This window comes from Lytechinus pictus, chromosome 17, assembly GCF_037042905.1.
Source record: "Lytechinus pictus isolate F3 Inbred chromosome 17, Lp3.0, whole genome shotgun sequence".
NCBI lineage: Eukaryota > Metazoa > Echinodermata > Echinoidea > Temnopleuroida > Toxopneustidae > Lytechinus > Lytechinus pictus.
Window position 1 is genome coordinate 1,115,164 of NC_087261.1, and position 16,638 is coordinate 1,131,801.

A 16,638-nucleotide genomic window follows, 5' to 3' on the forward strand; every position below is an offset into this window, starting at 1 on the left:
CAATTGGTTCAGAACCAAATGCCGATTAAGTGTAAACACGGTATATGTGAGCGCGCGAAGCGCGCTCAGTTGCCAGGTATACTGACCTAATAGGGACATTTTAAGGACAGTGCCATTAAACCGATATGTATCTCACTGCTCAAATAATGCGAGCGCGAAGCGCGAGCTGAAAATTTTTGATATGCAGACCAAAAAAGGACATTATAAGCAAATTTTTGTAATCATGATACATACCTGTCTCGCTAAACAAACAATGCGAGCGCGAAGCGCGAGCTAAAATTTTTGTAAATATTTACCCCAAACAAGGACATGTTAAGGACTATATTTTAGGAATCCATTAAGAGTATACATATCTCACCATAGTCATCTAATGCGAGTGCTACATCTAAACACATGAAGCACTTTTTGTAGTCATTGTAATCATGATAATACGCATCTCACTCATCAAATATTGCGAGCGCGAAGCGCGAACTGAAAATTTAGGATATTTAGACCTGAAGAGAGGCATTCTAAGGCCTGTTTGTAAGAATTCACTAAGACCATACGATACGTATTTCACTAAACAAATGATGCGATCGAAAATTTTTGATATTCAGATCAGAAAAAGGGACATTTTAAGGACTGCTTTTTAGGAATTCATGAAGAGCAGTCATATCTCACCAATCTACTAGTGCGAACGTAAGCACGGACAGGAAATGTTTTATATTAACACCTTAAAATGGGGCAATCACTTTAAGTAGTCATGAAAAAGAACCATATGTCACTACATAAAACAATAATAAGTCGAAGTGCGAGGAAATATATTTGGTGTATATTGACTTAAAAACGTTAAACAGACAATGCGAGTACCGGGAACAATGAAGAAATCTAGGCCTGAGCAAAATAAAGTTAGGAAAAAATGTTTCTTATGTATTATAACATAACATTATTATAATATAACATTATAATGAACAATAATTTCTTCATTCCCACTACGTTTCTCTTCCTTTCTCCCCTTCCCCGGTTTTTTTTTTTGGCCAGCCGATTGGGGGGCACGTGCCCCCATGCCCCCCCCGTAGTTACGCCACTGTGTTCTTGGAAATTCTTTCATTATTGCAGTGTACTGTACTTATAATTTTTTTTTGAAAATTCAATTTGTATTACAAGTAAGCCTATTCTAAACTCATACGAAAGAAAAAATGACAAAAATTGTCTGGACCATGTACAAAGTGATCTGTTTATTGGACATGATGTATACAACTTCTCTCTTAAATCTAACCCGACTGGCGATATATTTTTTCTTCTTAATGCATGATGATAAAATGCAGATTTGGACAAATTAAGACTATAGCACAAATTACAAACTGTGTGGCTTCTCGTGCACCATCGGGCTTACCGTCATTCCTTAGACGATTTTAACCCTGGATTTCAACATGTTTTAAATGCTTTATAAGTGCATAAAACAAAAACAAACATAAAAACAATCAAAACTCAACTGTCATGTTATGATATTTCTCCAACATTTTCTTGAACCATCAGTGTGTAATATCAGCTAATATATGTGTTAAAATGAAATTTACGTACCGCATGAGTGTGCTCATATAGAATGCAAAACTGTCATCCCTTTCCAAACTCAAAAGAGATTTCTTTTTGCCAAAATAAGAAAGAGCCAATCAAGTTAGTTATTCAAGTCCATAACAATAACAAGAATAACGTGGGGAAAAAAATCCGATGTTCATATCCGAAGATACGCTTTAGAGAGAAATTAATGATTATTCTTTCTGAAACCATTAATTGATTTCACTTATTAAAAATTGTAAAAATATGATCATATATTACCACTGGTGGGATGGAACACCCTATCAACAAAAGTTGTTTGTCGTCGGGGTCCTTTTATGTCATGTGTTAAAAAATATCATATACGTAAACATTTCATTCTTTTTCATCTTGAACCTCCACCCATCTGTTTAAAAGTCCTGGAAAAGAATGTTTTTATTTAATAACAATATACACAAATTGCGAGGGAAACAAACTGATTGATGGCATACTATAATCATCACTATAATCATCATGATCAAACCTTTACATTTTTTCATCATCATTATTATAAATTTTCTACCCTAAATTATTGGGGGGGGGATAATAATACAGGCCACCCCCACTTGAAATATTGGGGGGGGGGATATATCCCCCCATCCACCCCGTGATCGACACCCATGATCAACTCTATGTAGGCTACAATCTACCAAAACAGTGATCTTGCAGACTGCTTGAGTCGACGATATGGCAACCAAAGCCACCGACTGCAAACAAAGTGTTGACGTCCTCTAGCGGTACATACATTACAGGATCAGGAGATATCGCGAGGTCGAGGGCGAGGAAAATTCCGGTAATTTACTTCAAGTTGACATAGTCATAGGCCCTAGATCTAAATCTAGAAATGGCGATCAAATATCTGAACAACGACCATATCAAAGGATTTGATAAATACAAGGTATGTAGAATCATCCCACGCTGGTAATCGTATCTTTAAAATTCAATTTCAGGCTATCCATCTGCAGCTGCCCAACCACTTTTCACGTTCACTAACCTCAGCCAGAGCTCCGGACGGCCCCCGGCCGCCTGCGACGGTGGAGCTCAGCTCAGGGTAGACAGGAATAACCGTCGTTTATGGGGATTTATTCAACAATTTCTGACATTTGCTGTAATCCCCATTCACCGATGGTAGTGTGTTAGTGCGAGCCTGCATGTGTAATCACGTCACCCATTCGGAGGACGGGTTTTGTCCAGATTTTATTTTTTTTTAGATTCTAAATGACATTAGGCCTAGGCCTATAATTAATATTATAATAATAAAATTAATATTATTAGGCCTAGGCCTAGCCTAGGCCCTAATAATTATCTTGAACGAAGGCCCACTATTTTCGTGACGTTAGACTAATCTTTCTTTTGATATACTCTTTGAATTCAAAGAAAATATCGAAAATATACGTTACCGATGAGTTATTCCCCGTTATTCCTTATTTTTCAATTTTCTGCCGGAGAGGAAAAAATGGCAGCCGTGCGTTATTGTTGTCCTTTACGTTCAAAGAGTTGTGCTTTTATCAAGGCTTTCCGATTAAATTTTCGATATCCTGGCCAATCAATGCGATCAAGGCATATCTACAAGCGCAAAGCAGCGGCACAAATCGCGATATATAGCGACTGGTAAATACGTCTGTAAGGATGATGACGTCATCGAAGATGGCAACTTACAATGTACGTTGACCAACGAAAGGATCGAAGATGACAATGTTTCTATCATCATTTGAAAGGAATTAGCGGTAACTGCGGTCTAAGGTACGATAATTCTGAATTTAATTTTTTTTTTTTTGCCCCCCAAAAAAACGTCCCCCCAAAAAAAAGAAGGGAAAAAAGAGAGGAGAAAAGGAAAAACAAAGGAAAGGGAAGAAAGGTAGCTTTGTGGGTTTATCTTTTTATTAATTTTTTTTTTCTCAAAAAATAAACTCCTTCACTCTTGCTCTAAATTTATATAGCAGGCCTTAAATTTCATCATTTTTAGGGCAAAGCCAGTTTGGCCTTGAAATACCTCGTATTTTTTAGGTCACCAAGGCCACAACAAAGGGCACCAAGGCCAAAATCTTTTTCAAAGAAGGGCATCGAAGGCCATTTTTTTTTGGTTTCCTTTTTTTTAGATGTCAAATGTACTTAACCTTGTACAGGATGCTACATATCCTTTTTTTATTTCTAAATAGTTGGAAAATACTTGCCGGAATATATATTTCACTTGCCCCCCAAAAAAATATTTCAAAACAAGATTTTACCAATTAAAAGAAAGAAGTGCTATTCTATGGACATGTACCATTGCCTTTTTCCTCTTTTTAACTTGAATCGATGATGTACCTTGTATTTTTTTTTTCAAAGTGATTTAATCTTGCCGGCCATGACCGAAATTAGTGTGTTGATGTGCTATTTGAATGATTTCCTCTCATATATTTTCATGTACTTTTGTGACCGTGGCACGAAATAAAAAAGGGAATCACTGAAAATAATTATAAAAGAAGAAAGAAAGAAATGAAGAAAGAAAGAAAAATATAAAGAAAGGAAAAAAAAAGAAAAGGAAGGGAGGGTGAACAAATGGGTGAAGTAAAGAATGAAGGAGTCGAAGAAAAGAGATGAATGGAGAAGAAATAAAGAAAAAATTAAGGGGAAAAATGAAGTAAAGAAAATGAAGGAAAAAAGAAAAACAGTGAAAAGAAAGAAAGTTAGAATAAAAGACGGATGAAAGAAATAATAAAGGAAAGAAAAAAAGGTTTCCTTCATTCTTTGAAATAAATAAAAAAGAAAAAAGGAAAGAAAAAAATGAAAGAAAAAATGGAGGATGAATGAAGGAAAGAAAAATGTTTCTTTCATTCTTTGACAAAAAGCAGGGCTCCACACTAACCCTTTTTTTCTACTGGTCCAACCTATTCATGTCGGACCAGTTGATACCCAGTTTTTCAATTTTTTACTGGTCCGAACCTAAAATCTACTGGTCCCAAAAAATAAAGAAAACATTAAAAAAAGGCGTGAGTTTATTTTGCTGTCCTTTCTTGTTACCCCCCCCCCCAAAAAAAATGAAGGAATGAATGAATGAAAGACAAAAAGAAAGAAAGGAAGAAAGAATAAAAGAAAGGAAGGAAGGAAGAAAAAAGCAAAGGTAAAGAAAGGATAGATGTGAAGGAAGGAAAAAAAGAAAGAACTAAAGAAAGAAAGAAGGAAAGGAAGGAAAGAAAGAACAAAAATAAGAAAGAAAGAACAAAAGAAAAAAAGGAAGGAAAGAAAGAAAGAAAAAAAAAAGAAAGAAAGAAAAAAAAAAAAGAAGGAAAGAAATGATGCAAGCAATAAAGAAAGAAAAAAACAAAAGACAGAAAGTAATGAAAAAAGAAAAAGAAAGAAGGAAAGAAGCAATAAAACAAGAAAGAAAGGGTAAAAGGAGAGATGGAAAGAAGGAAAAAAGAAAGAATAAAAGAAACGAAGGAAGAAAAAAGTAAAGAAAAAATGTGAAGGAAGGAAAAAAAAAAAAAGAAGGAAAGGAAGGAAAGAAAGAACAAAAGAAAAAAAGAATGAAGGAAAGAAGGAAAGAAATGAAGCAAGCAATATAGAAAGAAAGAACAAAAGACAAAGTAATGAAAGAAAGAAGGAAAGAAGGAATAAAAAAAGAAAGAAAGGGTAAAAGGAGAGATGGAAAGAAGGAAAACAGAAAGAAAGGATTGAAGAAGGAAGAAATCAAGAAAAGGGAAAATGATAGAAGGAAAAAAGAATGTTGGGAAGGAATAAAGAAGGAAGGAAGCAAGCAAGCAATATTTAAAAAAAAAATGTAAAAGAATAAATGAAAGGAAGAACAAAAATGAAAGACCAAACTTCAAAGAAAGAAAGGAAAGGAAGCAAGCAGTAAATAAAAGGAAGAAAGAAAAGGTAAAAGGATAGATGGAACAAAGGGGAAAAAGAAAGAACAAAAGACAAAGAAGAAAGGAAGGAATGAAAGAGAGAAAGGGCTGAAAGAAGGAATAAAAACAAGAAAGGGTAAAGAAAGGATGGATGGAATGAGGAAAGAAAGAAAGTAACAAAGAATGAAGGAAAGAAAGGGGAAAAGAAGGAAGGAAATGAAGAAAGAAAGAAGAGATAAATGTAGGATGGATGGACTCAAGAATTAAAGAAAGAAGGAAATCAAAAAAGAAAGAAAAAGAAAGAGCATTAGAAATAGAGAAAAATATTAACAGGACAGAAAGAATGAAAGAACGAAAGACAAAGAAAAAGGGAAAATTAAAAAAGAAAGACAGTAAAAGAAGAGAGGGAAGAAACAAAGAAAGATTGAAAAGAAAGAAGGAAAGAAAGATTGAAAGAAAACAAAGGAAGAAAGCTAAAACTATCATCATAAATAAATTATCAGTTTCTTTTTGGCTCAATTAAAATATACTAGTACTAGCTACGAAAGAAACCAAGTGTATCAACACACACACAAATGCATATGTGGGGCTATCATGTATTCAGACGATATCACTCGAAACCCGATCTCTTTGAACTAAAACAGAAGTGAAAATTTCTCCTTTTACTGCTTACAAATGACAGAGTTACCCCAATTTTGGCAAGTTTTTAGGAAATATGAACATTATAAGAGCTTTTCATTAGTGTGAAATGTGAATTTTGACAGTTCTGTGAGAGATTTCTGCCAGAGGTTAGCCAAGCTTCGTTCGTGCAGCCAGTAGGAAATTTACCATGTGGGCTGTGTGGCTGGCTAGCCATGTGTACACTGTATGTTACCCTATTAAAAATTGCATGCGATTCATTCTGTGTGTGTTCTGTGTGTGAATGCCAGATTTTAACGGGAGGAAAATGGTTCGCAATTTGAGTCATGGAATATTTTTCATGTTTATGTTGGACTAGCGAATTTGACAATTTCTGAAAAAGTTACTGGCCCAACAATAGTTTTTATTACTGTTTATGTCGAACCCATAAATCTTGCTATTTTTGGAAAAATTACTGGCCCGACAATTATATTTTTTACTGGTCATGTCGGACCAGTAAATCTTGCTATTTCTGAAAATCGACTGGCCCGACAGTGATTTTTACCGGTCTGGGACCGTCGGACCGGCGCTAGTGTCGAGCCCTGCAAAAAGAAAGAAGAAAAACAAGAAGGGAGGGAGGGAGGGAGGGAGGAAGGAAGGAAGGGAATAGCAAAAAAGGAAAAATAATGAAATAAAGGATGAAAGAGAGGAAGGAGAGAATGAAAAAAGAAAGAAAATAATGGAAGGAGAGAAAGAACAAAAAGAAAAGGGAGAGGAAGGGAAAAGGAAGCAAAGAAAATTTTAAGAAATGAAAGAATGAAGGAAAAAAATTAAATTAAAAAAAGTAGGAAAGTAAGAGAAAGGAAAAAAAGAAAGAAAAAAAAACAATGAGGGACATTTAAAGAAGGAAAGAATTAAGAAAATAAATGAACACAGAAAAAAAGGAAGGAAAGCTAGGAAATAATAAGAAATAAAGATACATGTAGATGGAATGGAAAAGGGAATTCAGAAAAGATAGGATGAAGAAAGAAGGAATGGAAAAAAGAAAGAAAAAGAAAAAAATCAGGAAGGAAGATAAGAAAGAATAAGGGAAAGGAAAAGAAAAGGAATGAAAGGAAGGAAAGAATGAAGCGAAGAGAGAGTGAAAGCAAGAAAAGAATGAAAGTAGAAAAGAAGAAAGAGGGAATGACAGAAAAAATGAAAAGAAAAAAGGAGAGGAAGGGAGCAAAAAAAAATTAGGAAAGAAAGAAGAAAGGAAATAAAAGAAAAGTAAGAAAAGGAAGGATGAAAGAAAAAAAAATGAACAGAGAGAGAGAAAGGATCAGGAAAGAAAGCTAGGAAAGATTTGAAATAAGATAGAAGATAGGATGAAGAAAAAAAGGATAGAAAAGAAAGAAAAATTAACGAAAGAAATGAAGAAAGAATTAAAGAGGAACAAAATTCAAACTTCAAGCAAACAAAACAAATGTAATCATCTAACAAAAATCTTACTGATATTTAAAAAAAAATAATATATTGAAAAATTGTTAGAAAACTAAAGTGTTTTAGAAACGAATAAAATTTCAAAGTTAAACATTGTCAAACTTAAAAATAAGGTGAACATCGCGGTATCACACCTACACAGGCTAGGCATCTCTCTTCCCATTGTCGTGTCTTCTTGTTATCGGTGTGAAGACTCAAAACAAAAGCTGAAACAACTAGACCGATCTAATAATGAAAACTCAATAACTTGCTCCTCCGACTACATCACCAAATCATTAATCTGAGGATCCATATACATGTAATTATAAAAATTTCCTGCCGATTTTGTGATTATTTTGTTGGAAAAACTGTTAATCATGTGAGATTGTTCACTTTCATTCAGAGTTTGCAAATCTCCTCTGATCATGCAAGCCTTCCACACACCACACAGGCAGGCAGGCCAGGCCACGTGCAGCAGCTAGTACATGTACACTGTATGCTAACTTTGCGTGTGTGTGTGTCTGTGTGTAGATCCCAGACAATCACGGAAAGTGGCTTGCAGTTTGAATTGAGGGAAGTTGTTAACTTTGTTTTTTTCTCTCTCTTCTGTATTTTTGCTTGTGAAATATGGGAAAACTGTGTAAACTTTAATCTTACACTGAGAAAGGGCATGACCAGTTTTGAAAAAAGGCATGTCGGCCAGTTAGAAAAAAGGGCACGGCCTTTTTGGCCGTGAATTGATCATTTTTTGTAATGGCATCATGGCCAGTTATAGGTGCATCGACGCCTTGGCCGTCAATGGCCGTCGTTTAATTTGTGCCCTGATATAGATCTATATGAATTTCCTTCCACGCTGTGCGCGGTTAAATGACAATATTGCAGTTCTCCTTTGTTTTCCCTCGCCCTTTCTCTAACCCTGTTTTTCCACCTCAGCTATATGTGTTTCTTGCCAGTTAAAGTTCAAATATATACATTAGGGCATGAAATTAGAGTAAGGATAGGCCGAAGTATATGAAGTTATCTTTTTTTTTAAATTGATCGCGCAAGTTCTGGTCAGGTCGGTTCCGGGCGGGTAAAATCTTTATATCAATTTCTGCCGCCACCTCCATATCGGCAACTTCTCCCGCTTTTCATTTCAGCTCATTACTAAACAACCATACTTTGGGGGCAAACAGGTTCCTAATTTAAAAAGGGGAAGGTATAAAATTTGTGTCGTATTAGATAAAGAAAAAGTACAATATTTTTTATCAAATTCTACTAAACTTCATGTAATTTCCCTGCACATTCATCTCCTTTCCTGTTATGCACTCTCAGTTTGAAATTTTGAATGACACTTAAATTTCTTTATCATTCAAAATGAAGCGCATCAGGATAAGTCACAGAAATTATACATTATCCTGTTTTAAATAATTTCAATAAATCACAGAAGTTTCAACTTTTTGCGCACTATTTTCCTTGTAATGAAGTTCAATAATCTTAGAGGAAAAGCAATTGAATAAGGGCCGATGGGGGTATTATATCTGCATTTGACGAAACGTCCGCCCTTTGAAATTTCAGAGTTTCATTGCTCTGCACGGAAAGGAATATCTTCCTCCCAGCATATATCCTTCTCTCGTGGTTTTGCGAGTTAAGATATGCACTGTCGCTGAATTGTTTGTACCGGGTAATCAAATCTGATCTTTCCAAAGGAAGTATTCAATATAACTTATAGAATACCATTTTATCGGGACCCTTTTCTTTGCAAAAAAAGTTGATAAAATGCTTTAGCTTCCGTGCTTCGCGCGGGGTTAATATTATTTTCATTTCCTCCATTTTATCCCTTTTTTGTGCGTTCACAATCACTTTTGAAAACAAGGTTCAAAATCACAATATAGTCAACTGAATTGGGACTGATACAGGTACTAGAGACAAGAGAGACGGCTTCTTTTCATTTTAATTTATGAAACAGCGACAGCTTCGCGTGGGAGGGGGAAACTCACCCCCTAGGTTCATACGCCTTCATACGCCTAATGCATATAAAGAGATAAAAATTATTTCACTATAAATGGCAAAAATGAGACGTTTCTTACCAGACCGATTTCGTGTAGATCCCTCAAGCCGTTTGTCAACAAAGCAAATACAATAGGCCTGACCCTTGAACTGCTTCGTTATGATATAGATCTACATCCGATTAGCGATGTTACAAAATGCCGTTTTGAAGAACAATTTATAGATGAAATTATTATTTCACAAATACTTAAGTTTAATATGTGATTATAAATAATTAGTATAATACTAATAATTTGCTTTGTTGACAAATGGATCGAGGGATCTACACGAGATCGGTCTGGTTTAAGAAACGTCTAATTTTGGCCATTTATAGTGAAATAATTTTTATCCCTTTACACGCATTAGGCGTATGAAGGTTCATAGATAAATAAAATTCACCTGTACACACCGATTTCACCCTCCAACGTTAACTATGGATTTCCTAGGGAATTTCATCCGGGTGTGTAGGTCTCGCTTATGCGTCTATGGAAAGAGTGTCAAGGCTCCATGATGGACAAGTATATGTCAAAATATTAAAAAAACATTCATGGAGTCCTCAAGGCTAGGTTAGTCCTTAGTGTAATACCTACTACAAGGCTCCACATTAACTTTTTTTGGTGGTGGCCCGTTCGGGCCACCAAAACCATTAAATAATTTTTTTTGGTGGCCCGATATTAAAGTTTGGTGGCCCGAAAAATATAAAGAAACACATTAAAAATTACTAAAACAAACTTCTGAAATATTAATTCTGCAGCCACTACCACTGGCACTAAGTTACTTTCACTTTATCATCTTGTATGTAAACCTTGTTTGCTGTTATTTTACTTTGCTAATTGGCTTGTGGTAAAATATAAATTGTTTCTATCATTGTAAAAATGAAGTGATTGAAAGAGAATAAATGAATGTTATTTTTCGCAGGTTGTGTGGACTTTTTTTTTTAATCTCCGCATAGACACACACTCATAATGGTAAAGTAAATAAATAGTGCATAGCAAACTCAGATAGATGTACAAAACAATGGTCTTTCATTTCTTCCTCTTTGAATCCTAAAACCTAGATTATATGCAGGCCCCAAATCCAGTTTATTTCTGTTTTCTCTTTTGCAGCATATTATAGCAGGAAAAAATCACAGAAAAATATGCTGCAAAATGGGGAAACAAATGAAAATAATTTTCAAAAAGTATATTACAAAAAGAAAACAAAAATAAAAGAAATAAGTGAAATAAAACAAAAGAAAGAAAATGAAGAAAGAAAAAACAAACAGGGGAAAAAAGAAAAGAAAAAATTTAGAGAAAAGAAAAGAAAGTGAAAGAAAATTGAATAAAACAAAATTAATATAAACATGGGGAAAAGGGGAAAATTAAGAAGCCATTACGAATATTTTTAACAGCTTTGGCAACAGTCTATTCTGACTGGAATATAATTAAAAGCCAAGCAAATGATTTTCACTTACCTTCTGGGAATAGCACATTTCTATTTTTATATCCTTTAGTTTGGGTTATATTATTTTCAGTAGAAACATATTTTTTAATCAGGCATATTCAATGGGAAGGGGTATAAATGGTTTAACCACTGTAAAAAAATGAAAGAAAAAAAAAAAGAAAACGGCAAAAGTTATATCTGGAAAAAAAGTGTGAGAAAAGTCCTTCCCAATGATTGCCAAAATTTCGGAAAAATTCACATTTCATATCAATGAAATGCCTTCCCAAAGTATTTACTTTCTCATGAGTGGTTTAAGAAGTCATTTATAAACAAGAAAGAAAGAAACTGTCTGTTTATTTTTGGCTAGAAAAGACACAGCTTCGAAAGAAACCAAGTATCAACATACATACAAATGCACACGTGGGACTGTGATGTACTTGCCTATGTGTTTTTATGTGTATTAATTCATTTGGAAATCGGTCTTTTGTAGTCAAAAGAGAGGTCATAATTCCTCTTCTTAATGTTTGCAAATAATCAGGGTACACCAAATTTTCGTAATATAGACTGTAGAATGTCATTTCATTGGTGTAAAATGTGACTTTGACTCAGATTTTCAAAGTTCTGTAGAAGATTTCTTAGCAGCAACATTTTTTATCGCAGCTCCCGGAGTCTGAATAGGCTGAGATAGATCTAGAGCACAGCTGCATGCAGTGGCTTCATGCAAAGCTCACGCCAGCCGGCCGGCACGGCTGGCTGGATAATAGCTACTGTATGCTATAGCTGTAGGCATAATATGCAAACTTTGTGTGTGTGTATTTGTGTGTAGATCAACAAAAAGGGCGCATGACGAACTGGGTTGCAATTTGAACTGTAGAAAGTTGATATATGCGTGCAAAATCGGAAGAAAAATTGCGCTACTTTGAAAATTATTGGTTGCCCGATTCGGGCCACCAAAACTTGACATTTTATCAATAATGGTTGCCCGAGGTGAATTTCTGGTGGCCCCGGGCCACCGGGCCACCGCTAATGTCGAGCCTTGCCTACTATGTTGTTTAGGAAATCCATCCTGTATAAAAGATGACATTATTATTATTATTATTTAAGAGAGAATACAATTTGGCTTCAGGCTGTTCATCAATTTTTTTTTTATTTATGTTGTTGAGAGAGCATGCATCATTGCATGCAATTATAAAATATCAGACACAGTTCTTTTCATTGACATTGAATATGCATATTTGCATATCAATATGCATTGAATATTAATACCAGTATTGAATTTGAGATGAGGAAAACTGAAATTCTAAAGCTTCTTTACCTTGAGATGTAACGCTGTTTTCTCTCTTTGCTTGTCAATTCAATTGTCATTACTTTTTTTCCTTTCTTCACAGTATAACAGCCTGGATACATCACCAGTAGCTGTGTATGTTATGCATCCATTTTGGAATGCTGTCGTCAAGGTAAGCTCGGATCCTATTTCATCAACAGAGAATTCTTGTACCCCTATTCTTTCAACAGGGCATGCCACTTGTACATTTTACTTGAAATTTGACCAATAGAAAAACTGATAAGTGGGGGCATCGTGCTCTCGTATCTCAATCAGAGGGACGTGGGTTCGAATCCCAGCCATTGCATGTTTTCATTCAGCAAGAAATTTATCCGCTTTGTGAATGGGTGAATGGTGAATGGGTACCCGGCAGGATTAATTCCTTGAAATGCACGAGCTCTGGAAGGCTGCCTAAGCTATAAAAGCTGGGGTAATAATAATAATGCGCCTCAGAATAGATTATTTCTAGATTGATGGCACAATATAAATGCCTATTAATAAATTATATTGGAGTATTAAACTGCCAAAAAAGGAATAATGTTTCTCTTTTTTCAGTCAAAACAATTATATTATCACTGGAACTTCACACATATTATTGTTTTTACTGTCCCTTATTTTTATTGTCCGTATACTATACACAACATGTAGGCCTAATGCCATTCTACTACTTACAGATGATCAGTTGCTTTTTAATTGTTCTCAGCCAGTTTAAAGTTACTTTGGAGGGATAGGCTTTCTGTGTAACTTAGAGTCACGCATAACTCTCTTGCCAAATGCCTCTGTACAATAATAGATCACCTTTATTCTCTGTTCATTACTTTTCTCAGTTATATCCTATGTGGTTAGCTCCAAACCTTCTGACCTTTGTCGGGTTCCTGTTTCAAGTGTACCTGTTCCTGCTTGTAGCCTATTACGACTGGGACTTCTTCAGCAACAACAGGACCAGGACCGATTATCAACCCATCCCTAATTTTGTCTGGTATGTTGCAGCTATCTGCCAGTTCTTAGGACATACATTAGGTGAGAATCAAACTTTTATGAGTGTTAAGAGGTAATTTTATTATTAAAAGCAATAACATGTGATGGGCAGTTCCAGGCTAGAAAAAATCAGCCAGTTTCACAACATAAATTGGCCTGCTTTCCAAACAACCAATGGACTTCTATTTGTTTTATGGTAATAATAAAGTAGTTCTGGACAGTCATGTAAAAAAGGTGCCCAGCCACCCACACACACTCTTACTGTTTGATATTCTCAATCACCAGATGGTACAGATGGCAAGCAAGCTCGGAGAACTGGCTCAAGTACACCACTGGGGGAGCTCTTTGACCATGGAAGTGACAGCATCCTATGTGCTCTCATGCCTATTGGACTCTTCTCAATCTTTGGTAAAGGTTTCGAGGACTTTGGAGGGTCCAGCTGGATATTCTTTGCGACGCAGTGGCATATTATTGGTACATTCTTCATAACACACTGGGAGAAATACCTAACAGGGGTCTTATTCCTTCCATGGAGTTATGACTTCAGTCAAGTGGTAAGACTTTATCCCCCCCCCCCCCCGGGGGCTGTTCTGTTTCGTAGTACGACTGTGGTCACTTTTTTCATTGTTGTAAGTACCATTGGAATACATACATTTTAGTGATTGACTTCTGAGCCTTATTACCATGGTAGTTGCCATAATGGCAAAATGACAATAATAAACAGTTCTTTTGTAGTGTATATATCACATTATGATTATAACGTCTCTATGCGCTTCCAAAGGACTTTGATATTATAACTCCCGCTTTAGCTTGGCATCTGTAATTACTTACAGCGCACACTCATTTCAAGGAATAAGTTCCTGTCAGGTACCCATTTACCTCACTCGGGTTGTTTCAAAGTCCAAAGACTAATCCACTGGGCCACGATGCTCTGCAAAATGACCATAGTTGTGAATCTTAATGAAACAGGTACAGGATGTATGGGTACTGTGCCTTGATATCTCATGTTAGTGAATTATTTGTACTCTCCTGACACTTCCAGGCTACTTGTTGACTCATCACTGACTTCCTTGGTTAATTCCCTTCAATTGTTATTTTCCTATGCCTTTCCCCCTTGTATAATTTTCTTCTTTTTATTCTTCTATTAAAAGCATAATTTGAGAAGTAAACTTCAATTTGTGCGTTCAGTATCGTGAGAGGCCTTTTTGGGATGACCAACTTGCTTTTATCCTATAGACCTACATGTATAACATGCATCATAAGAGAGAATTGAAATATTATGCAACTGAATAATGAATTCCATTTCAAGCACAGGGAAAGATAAGGATTAATCAGTAGATGATAAGTGTGATTCCAGGAAAACTTAAAGGCCTGTTTTCTGAAGTCAGGTTTAACTTAGACCATGGTCTAACTCTGTGCTAAAATTATGGGAAGACAAAAGTGTCAACATTTTTATTAAGTTGTATGTTTCTTATATTTACTGTGCTCTTTCCTGATTTTTCAGTGGTGAAGACAATCATATATTTATACTTCCTGGACAATCATGGATGATTTGAGAGCCAAATGAGCTGAAATATGATATCTCTACTGTTAGTGATTTATGTAACAATTGGCTATCCATACTTAAACCACAACTTTAAACCTGAGTTTAAGTTAAACCTGACTTTAAAATACGGGCCAAAGTGTTTAAATGATATTTGGAGTCACTCTAAGACATATTGATTAATGCAACCCTTTGTAAGACGGGGTCATGGTCGAGCAATTATATCTCAGGATTAATGCAAATCATTACATGGGCACTGCTTGTGCTTTTGTATTTGTAAAATGCACAAATTAATTGTAGAATAACCTCTGACTCTTATATGAATAAATATTAAATAATGAAGAAAGTGAAACCTACATGTAGCACTACACTTTATGTTCTGTACATTTATTAGAGTATAATTCTTGATTACTCAGGCCTTAGTCCCACTTTAACTTACATGTACTAGCCCTGCAAACTTTGCACTTTAGCAAGTAGCTCTTAGCACAATAATATGTCATAATAACCCCTATTTAGCAGAGCAACTGTTGTGTGCTCTGCATTTCAAATATCTTCCTGCTGGGTTAACCCTAGTCCCTCGCAATGGTTAAATGCTGCAAAATATTGATGAATTACTTGCTGCAGGAAATTACTAACCTGGAGGAGGATTTGAACCTCTGATCCTCTGATGAAGCGATGTGATTCCAAACCACTAGAACAATGATGCCTGCCTTTATGTTTTCTTTCTTTCTTTCTTTCTTTCTTTTTTTCTTTCTTTCTTTCTTTTTTTCTTTCTTTCTTTCTATCTATCTTACTAGTTGATTGTTATAGTATATCTGCTGACTGGCATGTTTGGTTTTGAAGTCTGGAAGGTTGTTCTCCCACTCGGAATTCAGTTCAATTATTTCTTTCTTGGTGTATGCTGTGGTAAGTGTGATATACTATATTTATTACAGATTTGAAAGATGCAGTTGAATGTACGGTATGCAGTATCCTGGCCCCGTCTTACAAAGAGTTACGATTGATCCAGTCAACCACAACTATAGACGGCCAGCAACGTCAACATCTAAAATGCATGTTTGTTCAAAATATTTTCTAGATATGAAGTATATTCATACATTCATAGTTTTCTTGAAAATTCAGTGTGCTTCTCCTTGTTTACAAAAGACATTGTGCTAATTTCCTGAAGAAAAAAATATGACGTTGATGGATTTCCATTTACTTGATCGGATCAATCATAACTCTTTATAAAACTGGGCCCTGTAGTCAAAGTAGAGGTTGCAGATCAACCCCAACTCTTACATTTATTGGAAAGCAATGTATCCTGTGCAAATAGTAAAACACCTAAAAAATGCCTCCTATTACTCAGGGTAGGAGCATGTATATAACCAAAACTTGGTAGCTCAATTTATTTTTGAAGGCTCCCAATCATAATAAAAATGCAAGCAAATCTGAAGAAAAACAGCTGCAGTGATCATGCATTCATTGTTAATTCTTGAAGCACTTTAGATATCCCAAAGGATATGACTTTTGTTGGATGCATCCAGTAAGGTCAAAGTAATCAAAAGCTCACAGTAGTTGCATCTGAGAGTACAATTCTCAATGGTTCTCAGTGCGGTTTTAGAGAGAAATCTAACACACTACTTACATGTATGGTAACCTGTGGAAACCACAAGTATTGCACAACCGTGATGTGTGACAAAAAGGGGGTAGAATATGATTTATTTATTTCATTTTGTTTGGGGGGGGGGCATGGGCAAGTACGGTGAGTTGTGTTTGAGATTTGATGTTAATCTTACCCCTCGTCTCTACAGCAAAGCTGTTAGCTGCTGATACTGTCAGACTATTATTAAAAATTATGTTCAGTATTCATGATA

At 35.4% G+C, this 16,638-nt stretch overlaps 1 protein-coding gene across 1 annotated transcript in view; it reads left to right on the plus strand.

The window, feature by feature from the left end:
* The first annotated feature begins 2,251 nt into the window (after positions 1–2,251).
* The window catches only part of LOC129280755 (ethanolaminephosphotransferase 1-like), a 35,711-nt gene continuing 21,324 nt past the window's right edge, over positions 2,252–16,638 (plus strand). The window contains exons 1-5 of the mRNA XM_064111782.1: positions 2,252–2,473; positions 12,326–12,394; positions 13,089–13,281; positions 13,525–13,793; positions 15,580–15,688. Of these exons, the coding sequence (XP_063967852.1) occupies positions 2,420–2,473; positions 12,326–12,394; positions 13,089–13,281; positions 13,525–13,793; positions 15,580–15,688 (694 nt within the window). The 5' untranslated portion in view covers positions 2,252–2,419. The remainder of the gene's footprint in view (positions 2,474–12,325; positions 12,395–13,088; positions 13,282–13,524; positions 13,794–15,579; positions 15,689–16,638) is intronic.